At 32.7% G+C, this 22,623-nt stretch overlaps 1 protein-coding gene across 8 annotated transcripts in view; it reads left to right on the plus strand.

Moving 5' to 3' along the window:
* Positions 1 to 22,623, plus strand: part of LOC132751058 (muscle M-line assembly protein unc-89-like) — an 81,279-nt gene that overhangs the window by 43,782 nt on the left and 14,874 nt on the right. For all 8 annotated transcript variants that reach the window (XM_060741191.1, XM_060741169.1, XM_060741205.1 and 5 more), the window contains 9 exons: positions 7,870 to 8,103; positions 11,399 to 11,551; positions 12,204 to 12,287; positions 13,956 to 14,059; positions 14,889 to 14,987; positions 15,567 to 16,599; positions 17,329 to 17,452; positions 19,553 to 19,971; positions 20,688 to 20,879. In XM_060741191.1, coding sequence (XP_060597174.1) covers positions 7,870 to 8,103; positions 11,399 to 11,551; positions 12,204 to 12,287; positions 13,956 to 14,059; positions 14,889 to 14,987; positions 15,567 to 16,599; positions 17,329 to 17,452; positions 19,553 to 19,971; positions 20,688 to 20,879 — 2,442 coding nt within the window. The remainder of the gene's footprint in view (positions 1 to 7,869; positions 8,104 to 11,398; positions 11,552 to 12,203; positions 12,288 to 13,955; positions 14,060 to 14,888; positions 14,988 to 15,566; positions 16,600 to 17,328; positions 17,453 to 19,552; positions 19,972 to 20,687; positions 20,880 to 22,623) is intronic.

A 22,623-nucleotide genomic window follows, 5' to 3' on the forward strand; every position in this document is an offset into this window, starting at 1 on the left:
TGAAAATGAGTTATGAGCACGAGGCGTCCTTCAGTCATGTGACCAATTATCACCGTCTATTGTACTAACAATATGCTGTGTTGTTATTGTTGTTGTTATTTTAAGGTTCAGTGATCATAGTGACCTGTCAACTGCTTAACTGGTGTGGACAATGAAAATAAAGAATCTCGGTACAAATGGCCGACCATAAATGTGTGACATTTATAAGCATTTATTGGCCTTTAGGCCGTAAAGTTGATGACTCGAACACAGCTTTTTAACTGACCAATGATTCATTGAGACTGACCTGATACAGTTTTGACATTATTTTAATATGTATCAAGAAAATGATTCATTTTATTTTCAAAAAGAGACATTGAAACAACACAAAATCTATCGAACTGTAATCCTTTTACAGATTGGGTTAATAAAATTGACCATGTATCCACTGAATCATTAAATGACATTATAATTGACCATTCAGTTACTGACACTGTAGGTGACCATTATGGTATAGTTGTTTCTAATGGTATATCATTTTTGTGTCACATGCATTTACAATGCTTTCCAAAATACAAAAATCTAAGCAAACAGTTCAAGCTACCAGAGCAAACAAGCCAAAAATTTACACCTTTTGCAATCATAAAAGGACTTAAAATAATTTGTTTCATATCTATTTGCCTGGGAAAAAAACTATTTTTGAAAACACACCTTAAAATTTTAATAAGATTGCATGATTTATGAAATTAGCTTCGGCTCCCAGGTAGTTTCATAGTAAATTGTCATGGTCATGTTTAGAAAAGAAGTAAAGATGATAGTTTGTGATAGAAGATTTGTTGAGTATCAGATAACCATCGAAGCAAAAAAAAAAGGTAATGTCATCGTTGAGTTTATTATATACGATCTTTTATGTAAGGTTTGTAATTCAATAACATTCATAATTTGGATATTTTATACTTTGTATCTATAATAGAAATAGGAAATTGAAATAAAATCTCGCTGCGGACATTATATACTGTGCTTGCATTATTTATAAGTACTATGTATAGACACTTACACATGTACCTTGATATAAAAATAACATGAATAATGCATGTGTATGCATTTTTAGTGTACTTATTTCCTGTTAAACACTTTTAGTTTGCCCTCAAAAGCATTATTTCCTATTTAACACTTTTAGTTTGCCCTCAGAAGCATTATTTCCTATTTAACACTTTTAGTTTGCCCTCAGAAGCATTATTTTCTATTAAACACTTTTAGATTGCCCTCAGAAGCATTATTTCCTATAAAACACTTTAAGCATTATTTCCTATTAAACACTTTTAGTTTGCCATCAGAAGCATTATTTCGTATTAAGCACTTTTAGATTCCCCTCAAAAGCTTTTTTTTCCTATTTAACACTTTTAGTTTCCCCTCAAAAGCATTTTAAATTTCCCTTTAAATTTTTTTTACCTATTTAGCACTTTAAAAATCCCCTCAAAAGCGTTTTTTTCCTATTCAACTCTTTAAATTCCCCCTCAAAGCGATTTTTGTCTGTTTTTCAATTTATGGATATTGTTATTTTTACCTATCAATTAACGAATAATATATGGACTGTAACAAAGGACCCCCAGATAACTCTACAATCCTGGTCTTGTTCATGTCTTTGTAATAAAGACTTTGGTAAAATATAACAAAAAAATAATATAAAGTTATTGATGGTTGGGTAACATGAACTGACATTTTTGTGACATTTTGAACAGATATGGGACAAAAACATCAGCCGTATCATGTCCGGTAATCTCTAATACTGAAACATTACACCAAATTATCGTCCTATGTAAATACTGTATAAAAGACTGAAGTGTAATTTAAAGCTTTAATCATCTGTGATAATGTAATCATACAAGAATTACCTTTGATAAATATATCATAAATACGTCCTCAAATACTATTTTAGTACATTTAGAATCCTTCCTTGCATACAGAAATACAAAAAAATATAAAATACATTTTTATGTTTCCAACTAAAGGCATTTATTATAATTTCTTATTCGGTTTGTGACCGCCTCCGTGGTCGAGGGGTTAGAGTCGATGACTTCTAATCCAGTTACCTCTCTGGCGTGGGTTCAATCCCCGGGAGATGCTTTGGTAGTTTAGCGCGGAGGAAGGTAGTCTAGTACTGGTGTAACTCTCCAGGAACGATGGTTAGGAAACTACCCGCCTATATGACTGAAATACTGTTGGGAAAAGGCGTAAAATGAAACAAACAAACAAATTATTCGGTTTGTTGAATTATTTATAGGTTCATTAACATTATTGCTTTTTCTTTTGTGGGTTCGGGTTCGAATCCAATCCGGGACCGACCGATTTTACAAACTGATATTACATAGATGTCCATCATAGATAGATGGGTGACTGTCGTACATACATACATTATAAAAAGCTCTGGCGCCAAGAAGCTACCCAGCAAGCTTAATTGGTTTTAGTTAGATTGAAATAATATACAAAGTGGCATCTTGCCGAGATCTTACTTCACATAGAAAGATGGAAAGTTGCTTTCTGACTTTCACTGAGTGTCTGGCTGACTTAAAACTGAACAAAACAAAACAGTATAAGCCGTGTCATGACAAAACCAACATAATGGGTTTTCGACCAGCATTCGCGCAGTCTGATCAGGATTTATGCTAATCGCTATCAGTTTCTCTACTTATAATAGGGTTTCTAAGCGAACAGCATGGATCCTGATCAGACTGCGCGGATGCGCAGGCTGGTCTGGATACATGCTGGTCGCAAACCCATTATGTTGGTTTTGTCATGAAGTGGCTCAAGTATTTTTTAGTACTATTCGTATCGGCTAAATTTTTCTGTGAGGGTTTGTTTTGAATTTGAAGAGGCCATTTAAGGATTTAGAACATACTAGAAAGAGTGTTTTACTTAGTTTTGAGGAATCCTCCAAATGACAACCCAGTAGGCCACCAAAAGATGTTGAATTTTTTACCAGTAATATTTAAGAAATTTCAAGTGATCAGTTTTAAACATGAATAGGAATAGTTGGTTGCATGTTCAAGTAAAGAATTTGCTTGCATAAATAAATGAATAAAAAGAACAGAGAGACATTAACAAAGACATAATTAGTGAAACAGCGTATCTGATTTAGAACTCAGCCCAATGTTATGAAATTTTTTTACCTAAGTATGTTTTCAGGGTATTTCGGATATTAAGTATGACGTTTTCTGTTTCACTTGATCTAATTGTAATAATTTTGACTGTTTATTGATACTACAATCATGATATTTTTAAAAAAAAAACAGCAACAACAAAGCGTAGAGAAATTTTTTTTCTTATAGGTATCTCCCAGTATTTAATGAACATTTTCTTCAAAGGTAGTTATATTGTATAAAAGCGTGACTGAGTACTTTTAAGTAGTTAAACACCATATGTTTTCCGATGGATGAATACTGGACGATCAAAGTGGTTTTATTTGAATTAAATTACTGGAAAAACAGTTTTTATCATGAAAATACTGTCACCAGATGATATTAGGATGTAATGGGTATATACCTAGAAGAAATTTTAATACTTCAATCTTCAGATGGGAGTATTTTGATACCACATGAGGTACTGTCACATTACGTGTACCGAAACTTTAACCGCAAAAACCGCGTAAAACATTCTTTAGTTAAAACTTAATATGCTTTGATGAACAAAATTTTTTAGCCATTCTGCATAAATTTTATGAAGCAATAAATTATAACTTTGCTTAGTGGGTAGAAATTGAAAATTCATTCATATTTACTATTAAAATATGGTGATGTTTTTTTTCTGCATTTTTATATCATTTCTTTTAATAAGCCTTTAAATGCTTTTGTCAGGAGAAAATTTGCATAAAAAGTTTTAACAGGTGATATTAGGCTTACCCTGTATTTATTATAATAAGGTCTCACTGTACAATTATTAAAGAACCAAGCATAATTGACATGTATTCTTTGTGTGGTCTTTGCACAGAGATGGTCTAAATGTACAGGTTTTACTATAGAGATTTATTTTGTTTTGTTATTAAAAATGCGTTTTATTTTGACATTGGATTCTCACAAGTCACGTTCTGACATGCATTCATTGACTTTATTTGACCTTTCATAAAAATTTTTTTTTTTAAAGGTAGATCTATAATAGTCTGAAAAGGTTTCCGCAGTTCAGAGTTTTTCAATGGAGTATATATCAGATAGCGTTTAATTTTTGAAATACATGATGGTTGCGGTGGCGTTATTTTTTTCACGATGATATTAATCGGTTTTTTCTCACATAGTTAATGATGGTCATGGTGGGATTTGATTATAATATCGTGAACCACTGGACACGCATCTAATTATTCTGATCATATATATTTACTGATAGCGATACCCCATGAAATTTTATAAGGATTATTTTGAAGAGTTTAGTGGTGTATGAACTTTAGTTGACACTTGTATGAATGCTATTTTCATAATATGATATGATAAATATGTTTTGCATTGAAAGTATTTCAAAGTATTAAAGTATTGAAAATCTGCGAGGGGAAAAAAAAATATTTTGAAAATTGTTTGTTTTTTGTTGTTAAAGCAGCATGCTTTATAATTCTCATGAAAAGTTTGAAAATGTAGTTAAAAGCAAAATACATGTATTGTATATTAACCAAAAGGAAGCAATTAACATCAATGGCACTTACAGCCGATGTTAATTACAAATAGAGGTCAAAATACGCAAAAATTGCCCTTACTGGGTTAGTAACACAGTAGAAATGCAGTAGAAATATAGTAAAATAACACATAATTAATTAAATAACCATTAATCTCCCATAACATGTAAATTATTACTCGAATCTAGAATCTTTCTACTTTTCCTAAACTCTTAGTACATTGAAATGTTCTAAATTAAAGAAAATATTTGACCGACCAGTACGCGTTTATAGAATTAATATTGCGATAATATCTAATTAAAACATTTCTTTACCCGCAAGTGATTTAAAGTGCAAGATGTCAAAGCTTCGGACATGTTAATGTTATGAATCAGCTTATTTGAACTATCATTTTTACCTTCAAATTGAAGAGTTTAGCCACCCACTATTTATTTGACTTCATTTTTGAAGAGTTTCCACCTGATCATAATTATGATTCATGTGTACTGGGTAAATTTAGAAACTGTGGTCCTAGATTTTTGTTTGGCTTCCTTTTTAATAGATCAGCAGGTCTTATATTTGCTTGTAATGAATAACCTTGTGACTGTACAAACACTCGGAACAATGTGTAACAAATGGAAAATTACTATGATATTATTAATTTAATATTTGTCTTCCAGAGCGCTTCCATTCAATGCCAGCTTGTCCAATTTGCTATAAAAAGGTACAAAGTGCCTCCGATCTTTTATGGTTTTTGTAAGATATATATTATGGGCAAATAGTACTTTTTATTAATGTTAGTTTGTATTAATTTATTTTAGTTCGATTGTGTTGGAAGCTATTTATATATATAAGCTTATTAAAACACTCTCGAATCAGTGTTCCTGGGACCAACCTGTATATAATGAGTGTTATGTTTTTTGCTCAGAGAAACAACAGCTTTTTGAACCAACGCGTCAAGCAATCTTTAGATTACCTAAGTCAGACGCGTTAACCACTCAGCCATGCAGCCACTCAAGGGTTCACTCGGCAACGCTGCCACTCAAGGGTTAATGTTTGATTGACAGTAACTATTATATAATCAAACTCTTCAGAATGTTAATTAGTGGAAATATGATAATGATTTCAAACGACAAGATTGAATTTTTTTTACAATGTTTAGAAAATAATTCAATTATGTTTTCACAATGTTAGCATAAATTTGTTTTATGATACTTTTATGTTTGACTGGAACTTGGGCAAACTCTGCTTATTTGGGTAAAGGTGTTTGGCATTTTGTATGCCCATTGTACCAAAGTTGGCAAAAAAAAGGTTTTAGGACTTGAAGATTAAAGTTTTGAACCCACCTATTTTTTAACAAGGAAAAGTTTTAATTACTAAGGGACATCAGCATTTCTTAGCTCTCATTTTATTGTATAAATCTATATTAAGATTCTTAATGATTAAGACAGATAATTTTTGTTTGTTAAAAGGTAAAAAAATAATTTCATCACTATTTTAAATATGTTTGCATATTAAAGATATATATATTCTTAAATGTATGTTCTTACTTTTAGATATTACTTATCTGTTATAATTAAATCAGTTTTATATTTTAACAAAAAGTGTCAGAAATCCAATTTTAAACGGCTAGTAGTCCTTGAAAATCAAATATTCAAATATTTTACGATTTTTGTGGATTCTCCATGTATCCCCAAACTTTGGTACAAATTTCACTTGTTAGATAAATAGATTAGTTTAAATTGCGTACCTTGAAAGATAGAAATGTTTTGGTATATATATATTATATATTTATAAATGCCAAAAGATTTATGTTTACTTTGAAGCCCTAAACGAGGTTAATGTATTCACAGAAGCTTATACAAATAGCGAAATATTTAACTATATGTAAACTTTAATAATGTCGTATATTATGAAAGGTTGTGTGAAGTTCATCGGAATAACAACATAAACATTGTGCAGGTTAATAGGGTGTGCATGTTCACGCCCTTAGTCAAGTTAATTTGCAGAAAATGGCATTTAGAATTTAGTTGGTAGAGTATTCAAGTGTGTAACAAGGTTAAAAAAAAGAAAAGAAAAAAGTAAGCACCTGCTTTGTAAAAAAGCTTGGATGTATTCATATAATGTTGAGCATGATTAAGGAAAATTTTCCGAGATATGTTTTTAAGTATCACATGGTGGAGAAAGGTGATTACTATGACAACTAGAATAATAACCCCTCTATGTAATATAGTTGTGATCCTAGCACCTCAGGTGGCTTGTACCTGAGAGTCCTGATCTAAAGTTAAACCATCTAATCCACTTGCTATATACCATACTTGGCCTTGCACAGTAACTTCCAATAGAAGCATGAGCCTGACATTGGTACTGGTACATTGGTATAAACTGTAACATGTAAACAATATTAAAGTTATTCCCGAACATTTGTTCATATGTTGGGCGAACCTGTATCTAAAGCCATCATTGAATCTACATTGCTATTTTTATCTGTTAAGTCCCATGTTTAGTATGGAATGGCTTTACAAAAGGCTTATAGGGATTACTTGTGAAATGTAATTACTACTTTGATGTAGATGAATCCACGAACGAGGTGATGGATGGACCGAATATATAGCGTACCGTTAACCGAGTTGGAACGGTGTCAAAAGATAGGCGAGTTTTAACGTCATACAGAATTGGTCTAAGATGATAGTTACTATGTTATTTAGGAGAGAATTGATGATGGGATTTAAGAGCATATGAAATATTTGAAGTGTCATGACCTTTTTTCCGTTGGAAAGTTCATTAGTGAAATTGTCAATTTGATTTTAAAACTGGTTTCTGGAGCGATTTCCACCTTGTATCCCATTTTGGCAAGTCACAACTGTAATCTAGCCTTTATGTCTTAGAGTTCTTAAATGTTGTTGCTGTTTTCTTCATTATAATCAACATCTCAGCCCTAGATTTCCAATCCACTTCTTCTCTTCCTTTATTCCAGATCCCCCTATTTCCTCCAACCCAAAATATATTTTTTTCTATCAGTACATAATAAATCTTGAGAAATATTATCATTTACAAAATTATTGCTTGCAATGCTGTTTTGTTATCAGCAGCTTGAAGACAAAATTCTTTTTTTGCAGCTGCACAGAAACTATGGCACTAAAAGATGTGTTTGTGCTCAATTTTGACATTATTATATTATACAATGTAATTAAACATTTGAAACTTCACTTCACAATGATCATTCATATCAACTTTCTTTTCTCTAATTTCAGAAATTGACAATAGCCTGTTCTCTCCACCACCACCTCTTGGTCAGATTTCACCGAGACAGACAAATGGAACAATATGCAATAACAACAACAACAATGAGATTGACGGGTCACCGGACACGTCTATGGAAAGTATACAAATCTCCACACAGACGACTCCGGTACCACACCCGAGGACAGCGACCACACCAACTCAAACTATTGAAGATCTCGACACAAAAGAACAGGAGAAAAGAGGTAAATTATCTCCCTTTTGTAAAAAATAAATTCAAATTTTGTAACTATTTATAGTGACAGAATTTGAATATTTTAATTCATGGTTATAAGCCATTTTGATTGGTTCTTATTTATAAGCACTGTTTAAAGGTATTGATCTCAGCATATCTGGCCCCTTTGTTATTAAATAGCTTTTGGAAGTCAGGTGGGAGATTTTTGATGTTCGGAGGATACCTCTATCCCTCTATCATAAGAGTTACATGAAAGTCTAAAATAAAAATTAATGGTAATGAAGTACATCTATGTTGAAATTTAGAATAGGCAGTGTTATAGAATGTCTTAAAAAATATGTTACATTTTTGCCAAACATGTGAACCCTCCCTCTTTTAGCGGGAGACTGCCACTTTCTGCAGCCAATTATATTATTTTCAAAGATTTTTCTTAGTTTCCTAGAATAAGGGGTATTTTCACAAGTTAAAGAAATGTCCCTCTTTTGATGTCAGGACTTTCTTCTTTGTATATTACAAATTCTAAAATCTCCCTCTTTTTGAAAAAAAAACCCTCCAACTTAATCATCCAAAAAAGTTCACATGATGACTGAATCCTTCCATTTTAAGGATATAAAAAAATTTCCATCTTAAATGTTTTGGGTTATCTAATTAATGTTTTAGAATAAAGTAATTTTTGTTATACAACATAAAAGGTGTGGTACAACTAATATATTTTAGTGTTATAATCTGACATACAAGTTGTCTAACAACAGCTGTCTCCCTTACAGTGTAATTTATAGTATCTGTACCCACATTCTGACAATTGCACAGTTTTGCTGATTATATAATACAGCATGTAAATACTTATGGGATGTGCCTGTATGAAAAAAGAATTTTATGAAAGTTAGTGATTTATATTGCTAGTGTTTTAAACACTGTCCGTGTGGTATAACTATCTAAAACTGTCAAATACTAAAAAAAAATAAAGAAATTATTTATGTTACAGTTTTTCTGTGTAACTTTATTGCATTAATTAGTACATGACTAAATATCTTAAAATGGAATTGTCTGTCTTTCAGTCAGAATTTTAAGGACATTTTTTATCGTATGCACAGATTGAATAGTGAACAGTGCAAACCATAATCCTGACCAGGTATGCTTACTGGTACTGGTCTGTATTGGCCGCAAGCTGACTAAGCGTTTTAATTTATCGTATTAAGTATTACTCTCTAATTAAATAGAAAAATAATGCAGATTTGAATATGCGAAGACAAAAAATTAAAATATTTATGCAAAGTTGGTGGTATAGTTACTATGGTTTATGTAAAATATGTCATTTTCTGGACATATTTTGTAAAATGTTTTTGTTTTTTTCTTGTGAAATGTAAATAGAAAAGAACATTTTAATGGTTTTAAGGTTGAAAGATTCTAGGTGGCATTTGACATGATTATATAAATGTGTTTTTGTTATGTTGTAAGTATTTGAGATAAAATAGTTAAAAGCAGTAGTAATTTAAGCTAAGAATTTGAAACAATATGTTGTCACCTTAATGCAGTAATGGGTTAACTACTATTAAATTATATAAGCAGTTAACCTGTTACTGCACTTAGGTTATGCATTGTCAATTTAACCTGGATGCACTGTTAAATACAGATTTTTGGCTGCCAACAATATAGAGTCTGGTCTTTAACTGTATGAATGTGCAAGCTGACCAGGTTTTTTATTTTCCTGAGAATTTGTGTGACATTTAGCAAACATGGATAAATTGTGACAAACCGGTTGAAATGAAGGATTTAAAAATGGTTTTGCACCTAGTGAAGTTTTTAGTTTTATCACATTGGGGTCATTCAGTTTCTTTGTCAATCTTGCTACAAAAGGTCACTTAAGGTCATTTTAACATGTTAACACCTGGTTCAGAGGCGGGGCTAAAACTAGGTACATACATAAACTTTATCTTGTCATGTAAATTTATACTTTTACCCTTGAAGAAGTGAGTCAGTGTGTCACTAGTGACCATTGTCATCTATTTTCATCTTTTACTTTGTTTTAGCCCCAGCTTGACAGTGTTAAATTTACAATGTGTTAGTCTGACTTAGTACAACTACACTTTTGGGTGCATTTCTGATTATTAAATAATAAGGTCGGGACGGCCAACAATTTAAAGACCACTGATCAAACAATTCAGCAAAATTCAACGTAAAACCCACTTTGTTTAGGGTAATTCATTCGCCTGTGCCTAATTCGCACCACTTTTTTTTTTGCTCAAAATTGAAGCTGAATATAGGTCTTTCATTAATTGACTTAACTGATGAAATTTTCCCCAATTTAGTCATGAACATTCCAGAAAGTTTCTACCTTGCAGTCTCCTTAATTAAAATGTTACAGTATATAGCTTTTTAAGGAAAACATTATTAATATATAAATTTAGTATTATCTTCTTGGGGGAAAAAACATGCATGTTTTGATAGGTTTTACATTTTTATTACAGAAATTAGGTAGTTGTTGCAAAAAGGTAAAAAATAAAACTGAAAGTAATGCTTTTTCAGGTCACTTTATCATAAAGATAGTTATGGGTGTTTGTTTATGTACCATCGTACAGGTTGTGAGGTCTACTCCATAAATCTAATTAAGTGGCAATGATTAATTAATATAATGATAACCATAATCAATAAAACATGGCTATTTTTATCAATAAGCTGTGCGGTAATTGATTTTTTATTGCTGTTATGATGTTTTTGTACAAGTAGGTCTTGACAATGGCCAAAATGACCTTGCATTGATAAACATTACAGTGTTAATAATATGGTTGTCAAACAATCGGTAGTAATGTCAAAAATGCTTTTTGTCTTCATTCATATCTTGTATTTTGTTTAAAGGCAGGTCGTAATTAGGTTATGCTTTTGAGAAATTGTGCAAGTAATTTTGTGTGGTAACATAGTTATACAATACATTTTGTATTCACTTGTTTTTTTTACAAATTTGGCTGGCGAAGCAAATTCCAATTTTGAATTTGGCATACCAGTGCAATGTTAAATCTTGCCAGTTTAGGGGTTAATAAGTTTGAAAGATTACAAACTGTTCAATGTCATATGTGTTTTGTCTCATCTTTGCATCAGTTCCTTTGATTCTACAGCATAGTAATGCTTCTCAATACAAATTTGTTACTATTTTCAGAAATATGTAAATTTGCTACTATTTTTAGACATACAAGTATGTAAATTAGTTACTATTTTTAGACATATGTAAATTTGTTACTATTTTTAGACATACATGTATGTAAATTAGTTACTATTTAACATTTCTTTAAATTTGTTACTATTTTTAGACATATATAAAGAGGCTTTCGAAAGTACCAAGAGGACAGAGGAAGCCAAGTTCAAGGTTCGCTTTGACAACTTGCTACAGGAGATGCAACAATCTTTTGAAGCCCTGTCACCTAGAGATGGACAGGTTCCCTCACAATATGGCAGCACTTCATGTAAGTAGAGGGAACAATTTACTGTTGCAGATTAGCCCCTAACATTTTGCAAAATTACAATTACATCAAACATGTCTTGCAAGTCTTGCTTTGAATTTATTAATGAACAGGGATTTCATGTCAAAATACTAAAAAAATCAGCACCTGGCAGAGCTTGGTCAGACACCAAAGTATGTTAAAGCTGGCTTTGCACACTATATTATTTTGTGATGAAGGCAGGTGGTTACATCCAGGTTAAACCTAAGATTAGCTGAGGTTTATGTTTTACAAATGTATGTTAAAACATCTTTTTGAAGTTTATGTTAAAAATGCAGCAGACGAGTTTACATGACATGACAGAATACAAGATTCTATACATGAAGACATTTCAGACAAATAACAAAATAATACTTTTAAAACTGAAAACACACCAACTTGAAATAAGCATCTTATTTAATAATACATTGAAAATACCCTGAAAGACATAGAAATACAATTAAAAATCTCATGCAAGAATGAATAGCCTGAAACATTAGCATCTTATTTAATATTGTAATACATTTGAAAATACCCCTTGAGACGTGTATTAGAAGAAAATATCATTGTCACATGCAAGGATGAATATTTGTAAATGTAGAAGTATTTGGTTACCATGGTAATTTTATTATTACAGATGGTGAATTGATGTCCACATATAGAGGAAGAGTAAAAGATCTGTTAGTGAGTCTATCTCAAAGATTGGAACTTGCTGTTGAGAGTAAGTATAGAACATATGAGTCATAGTATCTCTTTTTCGGTTGTTATTTATTGCTACAAAGCGCCCAAACTCCCTGAAGGGTATATTCATATTGTGCTGACTTAGTTTAAACGGTAGTTATTTTAAGGTTGACTATGAAGAATGTTTGAAGCTTATATGGACCACTATTGAGTATGCTACCTGGAACTAACCAGTACTTGTGTTATATGAGGTTGTGAAGCCAGTATGGCTTGAACCCATGATTGCTAGGTTGAGAGGCAGGCACCTTAACCACTAATCCCCTGCTTCCCTTTTGATGAGTGTATTTAAATTTTGATTAACTTTTGTTATAATTCATTGAATGTTTAGATCAATTAAGGGCATCTAATTTGCTTTGAAAATCTGTTTTATATCATTGGATTATAGGACAAAAAGTTTGAACATCAGGCGCCTATTTACCAAAACCGTCCCCCTAGACAAGATTAATTATTAAATAATATTCATTCATTATAATTGTATAATTAGTGGCAGCTTCCTGACAACAAAACTATATAAAACCCTGACAAGCAACACACAAAATTAAGGTCAAATAAGTGCATTTTAACTTAACATACTTCAAATAACAGGTGTTACATAAAATACAAAAACAAAATGAAAAAACTATTTCAATAAAAGGATTCTCAATTTATGACTGGTTAGGAATTTGAAGTAGTGGAGTATTTTTAAATTTCAATTTTTTGATGCTTTATTTTGAACATTTTATAGTGGCAGTACGTACTCATTTTGTGCAAATGTTGTAAATTTAATGGTTTCTGTGTGGTGTTCTTTATATAGAAATATTCTGTATTTTATCAGCATTACTGTGTTACATTAGTGAAGTCTCTATTGATTGTTTAGCTTCCATTTATAGAAGGGAATATACAGTGTACACTGTATATCATTTTGATCTGGGTTTTTTTTATTTTATTTTATTATCTGTTTGGTTTTTCAGCATTGTAAATTTAAATTTTGTCTGTTTATGTAAGAAAATGTAGGGTTTAAACTGCATAAAATTTAACTTGTATCTCATAAATTTCTCATCTTAGATTATTATGTAAGACGATTATTATTTTGTCACAGTCTAGATTTGATCCAATGTAAAAATCTGTGAACAGCTTGGTGGCATAGTTGAGTTGCAAAACTGAATTCCAGCACTCGCTCACACACTTGTTTGAGAGCATTAAAAGAGGTCACTGTTCAAGACCCAAAACTCTAACATAGATTTTGACAGAAATGTGACCCTTTTTGAACTCAGAAAATTTTACAATATCCAGGCTCTTGTTTTACTATCTAGTATTGAAAATAGCCGAGCATGCTGTCCTAAAGATAACTCTTATTTTTTTTATACACTCTTGAGTACCGTGATGGAAATTTCTCATTGTAAATGTATATATGAGCCGCGTCATGACAAAACCAACATAATGGGTTTGCAACCAGCATGGATCCAGACCAGCCTGAGCATCCGCGCAGTCTGATCAGGATCCATGCTGTTCGCTTACCTAATCTATTACAAGTAGAGAAACTGAAAGCGAACAGCATGGATCCTGATCAGACTGCGCGGATGCGCAGGCTGGTCTGGATTCTTGCTGGTCGCAAACCCATTATGTTGGTTTTGTCATGACACGGCTCATATATGGTTAATATTTATAGGTTTTGATGAAACTTGTGCGTGTAATCCAAGTCTGACATCACAGAAAGTGAAACTAATGATCTCAAAACTAGTGGAGGATAGACTCGGTGAATCTCTTGATTTGGTAAGTTAATTAGATCAACCTCACATGAATGAATCAAATTTTCTAGTGGGATTTGAACCCACCATGGTCATTGGGAGAACATAATTGTAGGAACATTTTCAAAAGTAGTTCATATTAGGATACAATTTCAAGTAAATTGTTAAAGATAATATGACTTTCTGACTCGGGAGTTACATTTTGGTTGTGAGATTTATTTCTGCTCTTCATTTTATATAATGGACTAGCCTAAAATATGAATTTGGAACAGTCCATATGTAGTTCAGGGATTTTTGGTTCAAAAGTTCTAAAACAGATAAAAGAACAATTGTATTGCATGTCTGCGTAACTGTCAAACATTAGTCTGTTATTTATTGCCTCAAGATAGGTTAATGTTTGTATAGACTAATACATTAGATATTAGCATAGTTATTTAGTTTGGGACATTAATACAGGTATTAAAATCAACTAGTCAAATAATGAAATAGTTAGCAAGACATTGTTAGAACTTAATGTTTGCCATCATATTGCATGAAATATAAAAGAAAATGTATCAAAGACAAAAATGGCCGGGTTGCAGTTGTATATCAAATATCATGAGGCTGTGATGTTATGAAAAATTTTCCCTGCCCTTCCGCCACCCGAAATTAAACATATTTTGACCCTGGTTTGCACCTGTGCAACCTGGCCAAAAATGTATTAGTTTCGATGAATAGATAAGAAAAATGCAAGCAATAGTCTGAAATTTTTCAGTTCCCTAAGGAAAATATTTTCAAAAAATTAATGATTATAATTTTTGTTATTGAAAAAGAAACACTGAAACCATGTTACTATTTGGTTACATATATTTTAGACAAGTGATGAGGCAGTGTCAGATCTGTCATCCCTCTCAGATGAATCTGGAGAACAAAAATCCCTAGAGGATCAAATTGCTCAGGCAGTTATTGCAAGGGTATGGTATTGCTTTTTTTTTTAGATTATGCATAAGCTATTTGTATAGTATGGTATAGCTTTTTCACACCGTGCATGGTCCAAGGTTATAAAGAAATTTTCATGGTTCAAACTTAGATCTTGGGTATTTGATTGGTCAGAAACTGGTACAAATAATGTACACTGACCAATAAAAATCTTGTGATTTGAGACAGAACTCAGAAAAAAATTGATATAACCTTCAGGCCATAATTTATATGGTATAGTTTAGCACCTTATGTAGCAAAATATTTAAATCCAACACTACAGGGTTTGCTGTGGTACAGGCATGGTGTGAGTCATCATTGGTGCTGGTTTTATAAGGAAGTAATGCTTAGTATTCTGTTGAAATTGAACGAAAAATTAGCCCAAGCATAATATATGCTGTTTGAGGTTTCAGCTATTGTCCAGATAAAGGACTGAATTTCATAAAGTTTTCATGTCTTATTTTAGAATTTCAGAAAAAGTATGTCTTTGTATTAAATGTCATATTTTACTTTTAGAGATGCAATTTGTTTAAGTTTATAAAACTTGATATGGAAATGTTCTTCTAATCTTGCAGGTGCTAGAATTACATAGAAATCAAAATGGTGTTCATCTTGAACTCAATGAACCTGCAGACGACAGCAGAAATAGTGACTCTTCAGGATTGGAGGTAAAAACAGTAGTGAGGAGTAGAGGCTCTTCAGTAGCAGAAGAGCCTAATGTACATGAAATGGTGCCAAATGAACATATATTGCACAAAGGTGCAACTAGATTAGATTATAGAGATTCCAACTCAAATGAAAGTGATATTAATGCCAATATTAAAGACAGAGGCAAATGGGCAAAGGCAGATATACATAAAGATTATAGAAATGAAGACGATATTGATGGTGAAATTAAAACCTCAGGAAAACATTCACCTCAGCCTCAACATCATGTTGATGAAGACTTTGATGAGGATGTTCAAGTTGGAAAACACACTCAAAGAGATAGGAGAAAAAGAACTCATTCAGATCGTTCAGAACCGGAACATCAAAGACAGAGATTAAGTTCCGGACATTCTGAATCCGGTAATGAAAGACATGATTCAAGTTCTGGTGAAAACCAGGATATAAATCATGATTCTGAACCGGAAAACACTAGTGACAAGAAAGGAAGGCCTAGACTAGGGTCGAGTGTTTCGGAAACTGATGATAAAGAGGATGAGATTATTTTAAAACAGGAGTTTGAAAAGTTGCGAACTTTTGCACGAGAAGTTGTGCCGCGTCCTTTATATGAGGAAGTGAAATTTGTTGAAGAAGTTGAACCAGTACCGATTGAGGAAAGTATGGAATGTGTGAAAGTTGATCACGAGGAGTCCCATGAAGAATTCACGTCCCGATTTTTCACATACGATAAAGTTCACGATTCGGAAAATCGTGGTTTACCAGATTTTAGTGACTTGGATTATGAATATCATGATTTTGGTTTAAATGAAGTTGATCCTGATTTGTTATCTATGAATCTAGCGCCGATTCTAGAAGAAACAGAAGAGGAGCTCGCTGAAGAAGAAGAAGAAAATGAAGATTCAGAGTATGAACAAGATTGGAGAGGGAACTGGATCTTTAAAGGTTTGTCTATGTATTCTCTGTCTCTGGGTGAATAAAAGCTTTCACTTGGCAATTTACTGCCTCCGTGGTCAAGAGGTTAGAGTCGATGACTTCTAATCTAGTTACCTCTCTGGCGTGGGTTTGATCCCAGGGAGATGCTTTGGTAGTTTAGCACGGAGGGAGGTAGTTTAGTACTGGTGTAACTCTCCAGGAATGATGGTTTAAGGAAACTACCCGCCTATATAACTGAAATACTGTCGGGGGGAAAAGGTGTAAAATGAAACAAACAAACAAACAAAACTTGGAAATTTGTAATTTTAGTATGAAATGAGGTTGAAGAAAACTAAAAAAATTGCCAGAATTATTTTTGTAGGATTTTCTGGATGAGGGATGATTAAATATGGTTGTATAAATTATAATAAACAAAGGAGATATGTTAGCACTTCAAGAAGTCGTCGCTGTATTTTTGCTGAATATTTTATCATTTTCATGTCCTAGACATGCAATCATTTTCCTGTTTGGGCTCAATATGTCCTGTGTTGGTGCACCATAAAACCAAACAAACAAGTCTTTTAACTTTAGCTTGGTAAGGATTAAAAGTTGTAAAAAAATGTAAATAATATTTGAAATTTAGCAAATTTAGAAAGGAAGACTTCAAATAATTTGCATCGAAACAAGGAAAGATATTCTCTATATAAATATCTCTAGAAAAAATTATCTTTATTAATAAATTTATTATTTTTTGTATAGGTGCCAGTGGAATGGCTCCATATAATAACATTACAGGAAAGAGTAGACAGTCGGCAGAGTTTGGTGATGGTTATGTTATGGTGCCTAAACCGAATGAAATATTAGCTCCAACCATTGGTAACAGGTATTGTTTTTAATTATCACTACTTTCTATGTTTAGCTATGGACAAAACTGTCCCTTGTCACCACATCTGGATCATCTTTTACAGAAACTCTTGTGAATGCCAATAAAGATCTTATTAGCTCGACTATTCGAAGAATATGAGAGCTATTGTAGTCGCCCCGGCGTCGGCGTCCGCGTCCGCGTCGGCGTCTGCGTTGGTTAAAGTTTTTTGTAAAGTCAAATATCTCAATTATTACTTGAGATATTCAATTGAAACTTACAATACTTATTTATAGTAACAAGGTACATCAGATAGACAAGTTTGATAACTCTGCCTACAATATTGACAGAATTATGCCCCTTTTTAACTTAGAAATTTTGGTTAAAGTTTTTTGTAAAGTCAAATATCTCAATTATTGCTTGAGATATTCAATTGAAACTTACAATACTTATTTATAGTAACAAGGTACATCAGATTGACAAGTTGGATAACTCTGCCTACAATATTGACAGAATTATGCCCCTTTTTAACTTAGAAATTTTGGTTAAAGTTTTTTTGTAAAGTCAAATATCTCAATTATTCCTTGAGATATTCAATTGAAACTTACAATACTTATTTATAGTAACAAGGTACATCAGATTGACAAGTTTGATAACTCTGCCTACAATATTGACAGAATTTTGCCCCTTTGGAACTTAGAAATTTTGGTTAAAGTTTTTTTGTAAAGTCAAATATCTCAATTATTGCTTGAGATATTCAATTGAAAATTAAAATGCTTTTTTATAGTAACAATGTACATCAGTTTGCAAAATTGCATAACTCTGCCTGCAATATTTGCAGAATTATTTGCCCCTTTGAAACTTAGAAATTTTGGTTAAAGGTTAAAGGTCTTCAAAGATATTTACTTGAAACTTTACACATGCACTTAGGGTCATAATTGGAGGGTCATTATTGTATGTCACTGACCAAGTTCCATAACTCTATCTTGCCTTAAGGCTGATTCATATCCCCTTTTCTACTTAGTCTCTTGGTTAATGTTTACATGCAAGTTTTACATATCTCCATAACTATTAAAGATATTTATTTAAAACTTCACATATGCATTTAGGGTCATAATTGTAGGTCACTGACAAAGATCCATAATTCTATCTTGCATTTAGGCTGATTTTTCTCCCCTTTTTCAACTTAGAAATTCATTTGTAAGCTGTTATCTCAATAACTACTGAAGGGTTTGTGCCTTTTTTGGGACAATTTTATGCATTCATAATAATAAAGCAGTGATTTACTTGATAAAACATCTTAATAACAAGCCTTTGTACCTTTTCTGTCAAATTTATGTATTCATAGGTAATTAGTATTATTATACTCAATAAAACACCCTTGTGACATTACCTTCCGAATAGTCAAGCCAATACTGTTTAATTAGACTCTCTCTAAGGCCTATAACAAGAATTTATAAAAAAAATTAGCCCTTTTGTAAACTTAAAAAATTTAACAATATCAAGGCTCTTTTACTATCAAGCACTTAGAATAGTCGAGCGTGCTGTCCTACAGACAGCTCTTGTTTTATTATCCAATGTGTGTGACCATTGATCAAAGTAAAGTTAAAAATCACTGTCACTGTAATTGTATATAAAATTTGGGATAATAAATGTGCGAAGAAAACTAGAAACATCATGACTACAGACTGAACATTCTGGTGGCAAATAGCATGAAAACACAATAAACTCGTACTAAGAAGAATTTTTGTAGGCAAGAATTTCACTCCTGAAGTTCCTTCCATTAAACGATCTATCAATAACAGTAACTTCGTATTTCTGATTAATCCATGATTTCATTAACAATAGTTTGCTCCATCAATTCAACTAAATGTACATGCATTTATTTTTCAAAAGTCTTAAATTTTTCGATACAAGAATCCATTTTGAGTCATTTACATGAACAGTTGCAAAAGCTATGATGTTGCATGTTCTAATTATATAACATTGTTTATATACAATTATCATAAATAAACAAATTTTTGCAACAAAAAGTTTCAAAAATTTGTCGTTTGAATTATAATTATAATTATTTTATATGCCAATGTATCAAAAAGTTTTGTTTATTTAATGTGTTTATAGAGATGTAGATGACATGTCTGATTTGTCTGAGAATGAGGACAGAGATTTGAGCGACGAGGAAAGTTCATTCTACGCAAAAACAAGCGAAGAAATCGCTCGTATAACACGTAAAACTACCAGTTCCACTCAAGTTGCACCTCTCGCCAACATTTCAATCCAGACGGACGGGGAATCTGATTTGGAGTCCATGGTTTCCCGACCGAACTCTTCATTTTCCGATTCTGGTTTCCGTACTAATCGACCGGAACAGTACAGTTTTGATAGTCGTGTTAGTGAAAAGTCAGCAGTAAAGTTATCAGAAGAACTGGTACCTGCAGAAGGTGACGATCCAAAGTTTGAAATTCCACCAGACAGTATAACCATCTCAGAAGGGGAACCAGCAAGGTTAACCTGTAGAGTGGCTGGTACTCAGCCTTTAGGTATTCAATCTTAAAATATTCATTAAATATAATTTCTTAGTAAAAATTTTGAATTTTACTCTTTAATCTGATGCTTTAGAATTTTTCTTGTATATTGATTTTGAATAAGGTGTACATGAATTGCATTTTAATAATTTGACATTTATGTTTTAAAGTTATGATTGAATGATGTAACGGCACCTGAGGTCTTTAATCATGAAAGCTGAACATTTTCCATATGACCATAGCAATGTGGATGTGACTTGAAACCCAATTCCAGAAAATAGATAACTAACTAAATAATCCAACTTTAGAAAACTATATTATCTGAATAAAAGATAAGATGTTTTGCAAAGATTTGAAATTATATCAAATTTTAAGTTTAGAATAGCTGCGTAAAATCAGAAAATTTTCAGATATGCTTCCTACATGTACAGTCAGACCTATGTTAAAAGACCATCTCTGAATAAAAAATACCCTGTAAATAAATGCCATTTTCTGATAACACTTCATTGATAATATTGAAAAGGAGTAACCTCCAAATAAAGAGCACTTGTCTATAAAGGACATGTTCAGTCTCTATTTTAGGTGGCATTTTGTTCACAGGTTTGTTGTTACATAATAATTTATTGGTCACATTATTATGACTCATTAGATAGTTTTTTTTTATAAATACAGGATTTATTTTCATCATGTGGTATGAAAATACAATTAATTATCGTTTATGTAATTTTCAGACGTATTTTGGTACAAGGTACGAGACGAGGTCGAAGAGTTGGAGAATTCAGAGTATTATGAGATTATCAAGGACGGCAGTCGTCAGAGTATAAACATGTACAACATGACGAAGGCCGACGCGGGCCAGTATATGTGTATGGCAATAAACGAGAAAGGCCGGTGCTGTCAATACTTTATACTCCATGTAAAAAGTAAGAATCAATAAAGATTATTTCATTTTTATATGCCCGAAAGGGCATATTATGTTATACCCCCTGGCGTCCGTCTGTCTGTCCGTCCGTCCGTCCGTCTGTCCGTCCGTCCGTCCGTCCGTCCGTCCGAGCCAACATTTGATTATTATGAGCTTCATTCCGTAGTTAAATAAAGAACATAAACTCATAAAATTTAAAATTAAGAGCTATTTTTTGTTTTTATGAGCTTATTTTGCTTATGGACGTTGGTCCAGGTGGTGTTTATGAGCTCATTGCCTCATAACCATCAAATTTTGGTCCGTCCGTCGTCCGTCCGTCCGTTAGCAATTTTTGGTTTTCCGGAGCATAACTCAAGTTCCATTTGGCCCACAATGTTAAAACTTCATAGGATGATTGTCATATTGGTAGAAGACCCCTATTGATTTTGGGGTCAAAAGGTCAAAAGGTCAAGGTCACTATTACTTAAAACTGAAACGGTTTCCGGAGCATAACTTAAGTTCCATTCGACCCACAATGTTCAAACTTATAGGATGATTGTCCATATTGGGAAGAAGACCCTATTGATTTTTGGGGTCACAAGGTCAAAGGCCAAGGTCACTATGACCTTGATACTGAAACAGTTTCCGGAGCATAACTTAAGTTCCAATTGGCCCACAATGTTAAAACTTCATAGGATGATTGTCCATATTGGGTAGAAGACCCCTATTGATTTTGGGGTCAAAAGGTCAAAGGTCAAGGTCACTATTTCCTTAAAACTGAAAACGGTTTCCGGAGCATAACTTAAGTTCCATTCGACCCACAATGTTCAAAATTCATAGGATGATTGTCCATATTGGGAAGAAGACCCCTATAGATTTTGGGGTCACAAGGTCAAAGGTCAAGGTCACTTTTTGACCTTGATACTGAAACAGTTTCCGGAGCATAACTTAAGTTCCAATTGGCCCACAATGTTCAAACTTCATAGGATGATTGTCCATATTGGGTAGAAGACCCCTATTGATTTTTGGGTCAAAAGGTCAAAGGTCAAGGTCACTATTACCTTATAACTGAAACAGTTTCCAGAGCAATAACTTAAGTTCCATTCGACCCACAATGTTCAAACTTCATAGGATGATTGTCCATATTGGGAAGAAGACCCCTATTGATTTTTGGGGTCACAAGGTCAAAGGTCAAGGTCACTATGACCTTGATACTGAAAACAGTTTCCGGAGCATAACTTAAGTTCCAATTGGGCCCACAATGTTCAAACTACATAGGATGATTGTCCATATTGGGTAGAAGACCCCTATTGATTTTGGGTCAAAAGGTCAAAGGTCAAAGTCACTATTACCTTATAACTGAAAACAGTTTTTCCTGAGCATAACTTAAGCTCCATTCGACCCAACAATGTTCAAACTTCATAGGATGATTGTCCATATTGGGTAGAAGACCCCTATTGATTTTGGGGTCACAAGGTCAAGGTGAAGGTCACTATTACATTGATACTGAAAAATATGTTTCCACGCATAACTTAAGTTCCATTTGACCCACAATGTTCAAACTTCATAGGATGATTGTCCATATTGGGTAGAAGACCCCTGTTGATTTTGGGGTCAAAAGGTCAAAGGTGAAGGTCACTATTACCTTGATACTGAAAACAGTTGCCGGAGCATATGTTAAGTTCCATTTGGCCCACAATGTTCAAACTTCATAGGATGATTGTCCATATTGGGTAGAAGACCCCTATTGATTTTTGGGTCAAAAG

Source organism: Ruditapes philippinarum, unplaced genomic scaffold (genome assembly GCF_026571515.1).
Source record: "Ruditapes philippinarum isolate M1 unplaced genomic scaffold, ASM2657151v2 ctg1868_1_1_1_1, whole genome shotgun sequence".
Lineage (NCBI taxonomy): Eukaryota > Metazoa > Mollusca > Bivalvia > Venerida > Veneridae > Ruditapes > Ruditapes philippinarum.